This window comes from Ailuropoda melanoleuca, chromosome 3 (genome assembly GCF_002007445.2).
Source record: "Ailuropoda melanoleuca isolate Jingjing chromosome 3, ASM200744v2, whole genome shotgun sequence".
Taxonomy (NCBI): Eukaryota; Metazoa; Chordata; class Mammalia; order Carnivora; family Ursidae; genus Ailuropoda; species Ailuropoda melanoleuca.
This window is the reverse complement of record NC_048220.1, coordinates 13491505-13504551: the sequence shown is the minus strand read 5'-3', so window position 1 is coordinate 13504551 and position 13047 is coordinate 13491505. Positions and strand designations below refer to the sequence as shown.

General features: G+C 35.8%; 1 protein-coding gene across 2 annotated transcripts in view; it reads right to left on the bottom strand.

Moving 5' to 3' along the window:
• The window catches only part of SNX2 (sorting nexin 2), a 49999-nt gene that overhangs the window by 16446 nt on the left and 20506 nt on the right, over positions 1-13047 (bottom strand). For both annotated transcript variants that reach the window (XM_011232884.3, XM_002925658.4), the window contains exons 3-7: positions 11437-11600; positions 10105-10171; positions 9728-9771; positions 8243-8384; positions 2591-2669 (exon numbers count right to left, since the gene is read on the bottom strand). In XM_011232884.3, coding sequence (XP_011231186.1) covers positions 2591-2669; positions 8243-8384; positions 9728-9771; positions 10105-10171; positions 11437-11600 — 496 coding nt within the window. The remainder of the gene's footprint in view (positions 1-2590; positions 2670-8242; positions 8385-9727; positions 9772-10104; positions 10172-11436; positions 11601-13047) is intronic.

Sequence of the window (13047 nt, the reverse complement as noted above, 5' to 3'; positions counted from 1 at the left end):
AGAAAGAAGCCACAAGATTTCCTTATGAACTGGATAATCCTAAATACTTCCTGATATGAAAGAGCAGACTAATTAACCTACACTGTTTAGGCCAAGCCAGTTGAATTTTCGGTTGCTTGGAGTGAACACAATCCTGATACATTATAAAGTAAAAATGCATTTAAGTTAAATAACTTGCCCAAAGTCACACACACAGTGTACAGTGTGGAGTACAGGCTTCAACATAAAAAAGGATTCTAAATCCCTTTCATGCCACTCTACACTTTTCTGTTTATATTTGCAGAACTGTATTCTTAACTATGAAACAAATTCAATTTGAGTTAAGGTAAAATATGAAGCACTCAAGAAAATCGAGAGAGGGATTTTAGGTACACTCTTCCTAGAAGTAGTTTCTGCTTACTTTAGTGTCAGGAGAGTACCTTTCTTAACCATTCCCTTTCTCTTCCTGTATTTTAATACTAGATGCTCATCCTTTCACTCAAGACAGTCACCTAGATTTTCTGAGTGGAACAAACAAATACGTAAATTGTTATAGTATATACAAAGAGAAATAGAAATACCTCCTTGACCCACCAGATTCAACTAGGTTGGGTATCCCATAGATAAGACTGTTCTCTAATTTTTAGATTTTAAGAAATGCCACAGAAAACTGCCTTCAGAGAAAGCATTCCAATTCCTCTGCTTCTAGACCTTTACACCTAAATTTTCTTTAGTCATAATTTTTAATGCAAAATGAATTTCTCCCTCATATTACATTGTTTCCTTTTTTTTTTTTTTAAGCTGCTAAGTCCACTAAAGGTAGCATTTAACAAGTAACATTTATCACTGAGGAAACTATTTTCAAATATCCAGCAGGTCAAGTCTCAATATTTCCTTACAACTCTCCTCAATGTTTCATACTGCATCATGTTATGGTAAGTACTTTCAATGCATTCAAGTTGCAAGAAAGGTGAATGCAGAATCAAATTATATGTCCCTGGTACAATAAATCTTCATTAAGTTCCTTATCAAGCATGCCATCTGAAATATTTCAAATTTACTCATAGAAAAATAGGACTTGAAAGGTTTCTCAAAGGGTCATGGTTACACTTTCAGGAAGAACTAAGCAAAATCAAAATGGAACATTATCTACCCTTTACTCTTAAAAACATTCAGTCTATGACCTCTTTCACAACATAAACAATTCTAATGCCTAGCCTAAACCTCTCTTGATACAATTTAAATCCTTTTCCTGAGTAACTGAAATTCTCACATAATCTCATCCTTTAAGTCCTCCCTAATATTAAGTTGACTATTTTTTAGCTTTCTTACTGTAAATTGTTCAAAGCTGATTTTTCTGTGGCATTTTCTTAAAATGTAAACACATTATAACTAAAACCCAGAAATAAGGTGCCTTAAAAATAGTTTAAAAAATAATGTGCATCCTTGGAGATAAATATACTATTTCTTAAAATCTGTCTGAACTACCACAACCACCAATTTTAAGCCGAAAGAGAAAATAAAGAATAAGCAAAATTCAATCAAAATAAAATTCAATTAAAGTAACAAACATAAAAACCCTATGAAGTATGTCTAGGTGATTACCAACTTATGTTCTAAAAATTGGGCTTTAAGACAGTTTCGAATTTGTTTTCTCAATTTTCAGCATATCAAGGAATAAATGTCAAGATTCTGGGATTGGGTTCCTCCCATACATTCCTCTTTTTAGTCTGTGATGTTGAAGACAAGTCTTCAAAACTACAGGAAATGTGTCAAGTACTCTAAAGGAAGGTAGAGTAAATATATTGGACTCTAAGTACGTATAGTAAGTAAGTAAGTTGACTAACTCAATAAATGACTACTACTACCATGCACTAAAGTCAAAATCAGTTATACAAAATTAAAGGAGGGAGCACAAACCTAATTTTTTGTTGTATTTAATAATGTTCCTAATCAAGTAATAATTCAAAGGAAAAATTACTTTAGATCAACTATAATTAGCTAAATTATTCAACACAGAACTTGAACACAGGTAGAACTTCCTAAGAACTTAAATAATACTAAATACTAAAAATCCAAATATTTCATCAAACTTTTCTTCTCATTCACAAGTTTCATGATCTTTTTTATAAGCATGGCAGTTTCTTACTTCTCATGTGGACTACAGCTATGATACCTTAATTCTTTCCTTTTCTTTTTTTAAAAAGATTTTAAGTAATCTCTACACCCAACATGGGGCTTGAACTGAAAACCCCAAGATCAAGAGTCCCCTGCTCTACCAAGCCGGCCAGGCGCCCCATGATACATTAATTCTATTTCCGACTAACTTATGCCTTTATATTTCTGCTTATATCGCAGGATACAAAAATAGGTGTTATTTTGTTAGACACACTACTGCTAAATATTAATCCACTCTGAGCATTAATAAAAGGACAACACAGTACTGTGTTGTTAGAAGAATTTTTTTAAAAGTTTAAAGCACTCTTAGTAAACGGTCATGAAAAGGTACTGTGAAAAAAATCATTAAAATACAGTGTGCCATGCAACGGAATTAAGACTCCTATTACTGAAGTAAAAACATGAGTAATACCACACAGCTGTCTACAATTACCTTTCAAGAGCTGCTCTCCGTTTTTCTACAAATTCAGTGGATGATGAATCTTCTTTACCCACTTTGACCTTGGTCATGCCTTTGAAAAAAATTGAATGAGACTCGTAATAATTTTATATTATTGTAAACATCTTTTATAGTCATTTCTGTGTAATTTAAAATATACTTTAAGTTTGAACTGGACCAAAAAAAAGCTCCTATATTTATCACTAGCATCAAACTTCTGAGGAATTAAAACTCATGATATATTAACATCTCAACTTGGTAAGTACTTACAACACGAAACCAGATCAAGCAGAGGGTGAGCTGTGTCTGCAGTCTTTCACCCATTTGGGTTCCTCATCCGTCTGTGATATGCTACACTCTCGGTAAATTAAAATGTGTGAGCATTTCAATATGCATAAAGAGATTCACATTAGCAAATTTAAGCTCAATTTTCTTTCTTTTTTTTTTTTAAGGATTTTATTTATTTATTTGACAGACAGAGAGAGAGCACAAGCAGGGGAAGTGGCAGGTAGAGGGAGAGGGAGAAGCAGGCTCCCCGCTGAGCAGGGAGCCCAACGCAAGAACCCTGGGATCATGACCTGAGCGCAAACGCTTAACTGACTGAGCCACCCAGGTGCCCCTCAATTAATACTTTCATTTCTTATAAGCAGTAATTAAGGTTCTTTAGTTTGGGGACTAGAAAAATATTTGCTAAATATTTTCCCCATAGTAGAGTCTGAGAACATGCTGTTTAGCATAGCTGATTTTTTAATAGTTGAAAGAACAAGATAAATTTTAAAATTTTTAAAAATTTAAAAAATAAAAATCATGTTAACCATTTCTGTAACAGCAATTTCAACACTACTGTATCATACTGCAGATTTTTTTTTTTCCCCTTGTCCTTTTTCCTTTCAACATCAATTCTGTAGAAATGAAGTACTGACAGAGGCTACAACATGGATGAACCTTAAAAATATGCTAAGTGAGGCACGTCTGGGTGGCTCAGTCAGTTAAGTGTCTGCCTTCGACTCAGGTCATGATCCCAGAGTCCTGGGATCAAGCCCACATCAGGCTCTCTGCTCAGTAGGAAGTCTTCTCCCTTTCCCTCTGCCCCTCCCTGTGCTCATTCTCTCTCAAATAAATACAATCTTAAAAAAAAAATATGCTAAGGGAAAGAACTCTGTTACAAAGGCCCATTCATTGTCTGATTCCCTTTATATGGAATGTCCAGAACAGGCACATCTACAGAGAAAGAAAGTAAATTAGTGATTGCACAGGGCTAGGGATTTGGGGAAATCACAGGATGATGGCTAAGGGGTAATAAAAATATTCTAAAACTAACCGTGGTGGTGTGGACACAACTCTGAACATACTAAAAGCCTTATATACTACACTGAATTATATATATATACACTTTATTATTTTTTTAAGTAAGCTCTACACGCAGCATGGGGTTTAAACGCACAACCCTGAGATTAAGTCGCACGCTCTACCAACCAAGCCAAACAGACACCCTGAATTATACACACTTTAAATGGATAAATTATACGGCACATGGATTATATCTCAACAAAGCCATTAAAAATAGGATTAAGTAAAACCATGTAACGCTCATTCAGGCTGATACATCTGGTAAACAAACATATCACCTAATAATGTATTGTTTAACTTCTGAAATACAACTTCGAAAAAGAAAACCCAAGCACCTAAAATTATCTACCCTGAATGGACTAATAGAAGCGGGACATGAATTATTACACATATCGCTTCCCTGAAAATATCTTACCACTATGTAGTTCTTTGCATTTTTCCCTTTAAGGATCTTCTGCTCATGCTACTTCCTACAGGTAAGCAATATAGGCCAAAGCAGCAAATAAAAAATACTCTCTCATCAATTAACTCTTAAAACTCTTCGACTTTGCTGTTGCTCTTTTCTAAAAGCTTAGTGAAATGGTGTTTTTAAGTTAACTAACCTTATAAAGGGGTAACAATCGTGGGCTAATGAAAAGACTCTTCTTCCTTCAGGGGTAATTACAACTTTTCAGCAACGAAGGCAAGTTACTATTCCTTTCCTGCTATCCCACTTCAAGTGTTCGTCACTTGAAAACCACTGCCTACGTAAACAAAAAGTCTTCCCATATTTCAAGTTTCTTAGACAACCATTCATTTTTACTTAAAAAAAAAACATGGGCAGTATGAAAAGAATGACTTCTTCTCTATATGGATGGCTGCCAGGAAATTCACAGATCAATTTTTTACCCAACTTTAGTAACTGCTCAGACTTTATGCACACATTTTGAAGAAAATGTTTAACTTGACCTCATCTTACTTATTTGACTATTTTTCCTGCTCGTTTCTTTATTTTGATCCTTTTTTTTTTTTTTTAAGATTTTATTTATTTATTTGACAGAGAGACAGCCAGCGAGAGAGGGAAACACAAGCAGGGGGAGTGGGAGAGGAAGAAGCAGGCTCATAGCGGAAGAGCCTGACGGGGCTCGATCCCATAACGCCGGGATCACGCCCTGAGCTGAAGGCAGACGCTTAACCGCTGTGCCACCCAGGCGTCCCTGATCCTTTTTTTTTTAAACTGCATTGTATGTAGTTGCCTCAAGTCCTTTCTGGAATGAAGTGGTATATAAATAAATAATTTTAAAACATCTCAATCCAATTTAAATGCACATTAGACAAGTCTACAATAACATAGCATTAGGGTATTTTTAAAACTGGAAGTTTTTTATTTTGGATAAAAAATAAAAGCAGACCATAACCATATTTTAAAAATACCAAAATTAGAGGCAGATTAGAAGAGTGATTAAAACTGTTAAGTTCTAGATAAGATGTCCTGCATTCAAAGCTCAGCTCTGCCCCTTAGTAGCTGAATGGCATGGGACATGTTACCTAACCTTGATGAATCTTAGCTTCCTTAACACCTACCAAATAAGGACAACAGTAAGTTAACTTCATAAAGTTGCTATGAGGACTAAATGAGAGAATGCACATAAATTATTTAGTACAGCACCACAGTACAGTAAGCTCTCAATAAATGTTAATTATTCCTATGATTTAATCGATAGCCTTACAATGTAATGGGCTATCTTGGCCATGTATATGGATAATTCAAACAAAACCATGTGACTATCCCCTATTAACCCTTTAAAGGCTGTCATAATCAGTATCAGAAAAGGATGCTCTTAGGATTTAGTTTCTCATTTCTACTTTAAATTTACATATGCTATTTATTATACTGTAATAATTTGTGGAAGGCTGACTAAAGCAAGGTGTTAGCCTGAAACATAATAAACATGGGCATTAAAATTTACTTTTTTCGATTTTCTTTTTTTTGGGGGGGGGGCGCTCACTGTTTAAGGACTAGATTAGCATGTTAATCACCAAAATGAGAAAAATAGTTTTCTACATAAACAGAACGATGCCAAAAGATACCACTACAAAAATTTCAAGGTAAGAGAGATAAGATTATTAACTAGAATAGCAGTACTCAAAGTATGGTCAGAATACCAGAAAGGTTTCTGAGACCCGTTTTTGTAGGGGTGTGGGGAAGTATACACCAAAAGCTGTTTTTGTAACAATAAACTATTGTCTTTCTTACTCTCATTCTTTCATGAGAACTCAGTGGACTTTTACAAAGGTTATATGGTGTGCTATGTCACAACAGAATGAATGTAGAAACACACGTAAGAGCACAGTTATTTTCTATCAAGCTGAAAACTGGAGATGTGGAAAACTATGAAAACAAAAACAAAAAGCAAGCCACTCTTAACACTAAACTTATTTCGTCTTACAAATATTGAGTTTATTACTATTTCACATTTTCTGAAAGTTTTTTTTTATTTTTTTTTTTATTTTTTTTATTTTTTATTTATTTATTTGACAGAGATAGAGACAGCCAGCGAGAGAGGGTACACAAGCAGGGGGAGTGGGAGAGGAAGAAGCAGGCTCATAGCAGAGGAGCCTGATGTGGGGCTCGATCCCATAATGCCGGGATCACGCCCTGAGCCGAAGGCAGACGCTTAACCGCTGTGCCACCCAGGCGCCCCTGAAAGTTTTTTTAAAAATTTAAAAATTTTAATTAATTTAAGGAAACTCTACCACCAGTGTGGGGCTTGAGCTCACAACGGAGATCAAGAATCACATGCTCTACCAACTGAGCCAGCCAGGTGACCCTAAAAAGTTTTTATAATTAAAATAATCACAGAGAATATAACAAATGCATTTAAATATACCAGGTTTCAAAATCATTAAGGATACCAATAAGTGCTTTTCAAACAAAATGTTTAAAAAAACTCAAAAACTTGAAGATCAGCAGAATTCATTTTTATATTTTCTGAATAATCTTACACATAAATACAAAGTATGATAAATAAAAACTCGTAACTGAAAACACGGGAAAAAACTACAAAATACTAAGAGATGACAGATGTCTTTTAATGGCACAATGGAGGCTGTCCTCTTCTTTAAGTTTCTGCATATTCTTTTTAAAAATTTTAAAAGCTTATTTATTTTGAGAGTGCATGCACACACGCACACACAAGCTGGTGGGAGGGGCAGAGGGAGAGAGAGAATATCAAGCTGACTTCCCAATGAGAACACAGCCTGACTAGGGGCTCTACTTCATGACCTTGAGATCATGACCTGAGCTGAAATCAAGAATCGGAGCTTAACTGACTGAGCCATCCAGATGCCCCTGACCCTTTTAAAAAGTAAACTCTACACCCAGTGTGCGGCTTGAACTCATGACCCTACCAACTGAGCCAACCAGGTGCTTCCTTTTGCATATTCTTTTTTTTTTTTTTAAAGATTTTATTTATTTATTTGACAGAGAGATAGCCATAAAGAGAGGGAACACAAGCAGGGGGAGTGGGTGGGAGAGGAAGAAGCAGGCTCCCAGCAGAGCAGGGAGCCTGATGCGGGGCTCGATCCTAGGACCCTGGGATCACGCCCTGAGCCAAAGGCAGACGCCCAACGCCTGAGCCACCCAGGAGCCCCTCCTTCTGCATATTCTTAACTAAGCCTTTACTACTTATATAGGTAGAATTTTTTTTGAGATTTTATTTTTAAGCAATCTCTACACCTAATGTGGGGCTCCAACTTACAACCCTGAGATCAAGAGTTGCATGCTCAAACTGACTGAGCCAGCCAGGTACCCCACAGGTAGAAATGTTTTTAAACATCAAATTGAAGCATGAAATACATTAACATGATAGGTCTTAGAAGATCCAGACTGGACAGAATCTTCTTTTTTGGACAATGAATAGTTGAAAGCCAAACACCTCCATCCCTTAGAAAAAAAGTATTAATAATATTAAGTATCTTTTGAGTGTTACTTAGTAATATGACCTAAAATGTTAGGGTTTTCAACTGCTTTCAACTTGGCAAATTCTGACGCAATATTTAACATCATTAGATTATATAAATCAAATCCTAAATTGATCCTATATAAATCAAAATTCTAAGATGTTAGAAAATAAAACGATTACATTATACATTCCTTGGTTGATGAATGATTATCATAAATGGAATATTTATTAAATTCGGTACCGTTAGACATTATATGAGTTATCACATAATGAATGATCACGGTATCCTAATCTGTATAGTTAAAACTGAACCAGTAACAGTAACAAGTTTTTTTAAGTTATTCATACTTACCGACTATACTCTTTTCTGGAGCTGGTGGCACAATATAACCAACATGTAAATACTTGCTTGCTAACTTGCTATGCAAACCAAGAAAGTCACTGAATCTTCTTTTCACGGAAAATTCACTCTTACTGAACATGGAGAGAGAAGTCTATAAATGAAGAAGAGGTATTTCAAATTCCGATACTAAGCAATTCTTTAAAGTTAATACCACATATAACGTGAACATACACATATACACACACATACTCTGGTCTAGAAAAGAATGCACAGTAGCTAACTAATGTGGCTGATACATCTCTAACCGAAAAAAACCTACATTACCCATTTTTTTTTAACAGAAACTTTAAAGGACAAAATGTTTGCTTGATTCTATCCTTGACTCATCTCATCAACTCTATTACATTTATGTTAATGACTCTTAAATCTTTTTTCCTCTGGCCCAGATTTCCTCTGAGCTTCAGTCCAAGATATCAAAATGCCCAAGGTACACTTGCACTTAAATCTTGCTGCCACCTCAAACTCATCACTACTCTAGCTGGAATATAACCTCCGTGCGGGAAGGGCACTTGTCCGTATTGTTTCCTACTAAACCTTCCTGCTTAGAACAGAGCTGGACCCCATGGTTAAGTGTTTAGATATCTGTTCAATGAATTAAGAAAGCCTCACGCCCATCCAAACTGTGCTGCTTTTTCTCTGCAATCCCTCTGACAACCACGGAGCTCCTCTAGTCAGTGACCCAGGCGTCTCTCCTTCACTCCTTACACCCAAGCCCTACTGATTCTCCCTCTTCCTACACAGCTCAAGAAGCCATCATTCTGGCTTCAGAATCCAGTTCTTAGTATAAAAAATTACTTCTCACAGCCAGGACTGCTGTAGATCTCTCCGTCGTTTTAAGATCTAAGGCCTACAATCCTTTAGGAATTGCAAAGAAATTACATGGAAATCCTGTCCTCTACTTTGCACTCCCAACTTAGTAGTCGGAGAGATCTTTCTAAAACAAAAATTCAACTGTGCCACACTCTTGCCTGAATCTTTTTGAATATTCTCCATTATACTCAGGATAAGCCCAAATTCCTTAATGTGGCTGTTCATAATACAGGGAGGCTACTGCCAAACAATTTTCATTAGGCACCACTTCCTGCAGACCCTGCAAAGCACAATGTTTTGTTGACTCCTGGCCTTTGTAAAAGCAAATCCCTTTGCCTGGAACGAGCACTCTTCTTTCTCCGTGTCCCGCCCCCCCCATCACTTTCCCCTATCTTTGTCTATGTCTATATTAATCCCTCTTGCATACTGTCACAGAATACTTTACCTCTACTTTAGAGAATATTACACTTAAACTGTTCGCACCTCACTGTAACTACTTAACTGAAATCTCACTGGATGGTAATCTTTGTAAAGACAGGAAATCCTTACACCTTAATTCGCTATTGTAAGCTCATACTACACATGACGAGGGCTCACTATTTTTCTAAAGGAGCAAAGACTCACCTTTGTTGTTACTCTATATGCCATGTAAGCATTCATTCCATCACCTATAAGAAAAGTCAAACAATACTATTAAATAAGCTTAAGCTTAATCACACACACAAAAAGCTAACTATGTGAAGAAATGTTTATTGACTTGTGATTTCAATTCGTAATGTGTACATATATTAAATCATCACACTGCACATCTTAAATATATAAAATCATTCAATTATAAACTCAATAAAGCTGAAAAAAATGAGAAAAAAGCCCCACAAGCTTAAAAATAAAAGTACCATTTTAATACTTAACACTGCACTTAATAAAGAAAAATAGCACATTAACAACCAAGGTACTTATCAAAAAGAAGCAAATTTAAAATAGAGTAAATATTGACCCACCAACTTTCTCTGGATCTGACACACCAATTTCTATATCAAAAACATCTCCATTTGCTTCTTCATCAATCTAGAAAAGGTAATTTTTTTATGTTAAAGATTCCAATTTATTATTGTTGTAACACTAATAACTTCAATTTTTACCATCTTTTTTTTTTATTAGGGTCGCTGTCTTAACAATTTAAAAGCCACTCGGCACTGTTTCTGAAAAACAATAAAGCTTTCACATTTCTGTGGCAATATTTAAACAAATACAAAACACACACATACAAAGACAACAGGAAAAGGATCATCTGGAGAAGTTACAGAAAATCTTGTGTTCTCACAACTCCTCAGATTTAGTTTTCTGTAGGAATACTGAGGAATTCTTTTGTTGTTGTTCTCTAAATCGAGTCTTCAGATTCAGATGATTAAACTAACACCTTGAGGTACCCATTACTTTTGCTGGTAGAACTCTACGTATCTGTAGAAATAACTACGCTTAGAATCTTTAGCACCATGACTTCTCTAATAACCTAGTGAGCACATGCTCTTCTTGAAGCCAATGAGAGCATTATAAAGTTCACTGAAAAAAGCAGTAAGGAGGAAACACGATAACCCTATGAGACAGACGAGCAGCACTTTTTAAGGCCATTATAAATAAGCAATCCTAGGAGCAGCTCTGCAGGGAAGTCTTGTTATTCTCGAGAGCACACAAATTGTTAAATCTTGAAACTATTTTAGAGTAGTATTAATAGCCTGAGACTATCTAAAAGAAAATGAGTTTTTCTAACCGTAAACTTTTTTTTGTAATCTTCTTGTACAGATTTTTAAGAAACTAAACCTTCTTTGAATTGTAACAAACTATATAAATCCTAAGCATACAGCTCAGTAACTTTCACAAACAGCATCATTATTCATAGGAAGGTCCTCTTGTGCTTCCTCTCCATTCACAACCCATTCTGTACCCTGCCAACATAACCACTAACATTTACTGCATGACTCATCAATAAAATTATTCAAAATGTCACTTTAAGTTTTTAAAGCACTTTCATACATTTTCTCATTTGACTAATACAGAAACTCTGAGTGTCATGAATAAGCATCATGAGATCACAAATGATAAAATCCTTGACTTAAGACTTAAGAAGGAAAGTAATGTGCCCAAGTTACTGAATTAAAATGTGATGAAGATAAAATCAGAAGCCAAATCAGCTGACTTCTTTAGTCCAATACCTGCCCCCAAAGTGTTTAAAGGCTTTGATTAGAGATGACTAACAGGAGAGTGATGTTGGGTGGGGGAACAAAAAGCTTACTATTTACATATCAATTTAGAATACAAACATTTTCCCATACCTCCTCCCTGGATCTATCGAAGATCACAGGAGCAGACATACTCTTTGATTCAATTCTCGGAGCAATGAGTGTCGTAGGGGTCACAGGTGTGACTGCAGGAGAAGGTTCTGAAGACAGAATAGGTTCCCTTTCTGGACTATCCAGAGAAACTTCTTCTGTGGCTTCTAGATACAAATTAAAGAAGTTAGTTAAGGACACCGATAACAAACCCCAATAGTCTATTTGCAGTAAATGAGCTATGAAAAATATTTTTAGACTACCCACAAAGAATATCAAAACAGTTATTAAAAATAGTTGTTATAGGGGCGCCTGGGTGGCACAGCGGTTAAGCGTCTGCCTTCGGCTCAGGGCGTGATCCCGGCGTTGTGGGATCGAGCCCCACATCAGGCTCCTCTGCTATGAGCCTGCCTCTTCCTCTCCCACTCCCCCTGCTTGTGTTCCCTCTCTCGCTGGCTGTCTCTATCTCTGTCAGATAAATAAATAAAATAATTAAAAAAAATAGTTGTTATAAATAGTTTAATGAATCCTTCCTTAGTTGTTCATCAATACTTTAAAACCAACAGTGACTTTGTTGATTTTAGGAAGAATTACAGTCAGTCAGCTTAATTATCTATACTAGTGGTAGGGATAAAGCTAGTAGGAAAGCAATGATGTGGATAATTCCACATTCATTTGTGCTGGGTTTGTAATATATATTATGCTTGGGGTAACTTACCTTTCAAAATCGTTTATTTAGGCTAACATTATGATTATTTTATACATAACAAACACAAATTTCATGGCAACAGGCTGCCCAGAATTATCCCAGTTGGGATTAAAAATCTGTTATGGAGGGGCGCCTGGGTGGCACAGTGGTTAAGCGTCTGCCTTCGGCTCAGGGCGTGATCCCGGCGTTATGGGATCAAGCCCCACGTCAGGCTCCTCTGCTATGAGCCTGCTTCTTCCTCTCCCACTGCCCCTGCTTGTGTTCCCTCTCTCGCTGGCTGTCTCTATCTCTGTCAAATAAATAAATAAAATCTTTTTAAAAAATAAATAAATAAAAATAAAAATCTGTTACGGAAAACCCACAAAGTTAGTAATCTAAAGCAATTAACTGCTAAAGATCACTGTATATTAGTTGAATACACGAATATAACACAAAGCAAACAGCTGTTTAAGTTTTAATTTAAAAAGCTCATCCACTTGAAAAATCTAAAATTAAACATATTTAAAACCAAATCAAATCAATAAACTGTCTACAAGCTATGTAACACTGTGCTAAATGCAATGGAGAAACACAAAGAAATGTAAACTATCATACCTGCCCCCAGGGAGTTTATAATCTAGTTGGGAAAATAAGACACAAGCATGTGGAATGTTAAATGATAATAAAAGACAAATAACAGCCAAGAGAACACTAAAAAGAATGTTACATTTAATTGCTATATGAACTACAGAACAAACACTACAATTTCAGACAGGAGACAATACTTTAGGTTGGGGAAATCAGCAATAACTTATGAAACCGATCTGAGAGGATCTGAACGGGTAGACAAAAAAAGGGGGGAAGAATTCTAGGAAAATGAAACAACAGCACAAACAAAAAGCAAAACCAGAAAAATGAAAATTACA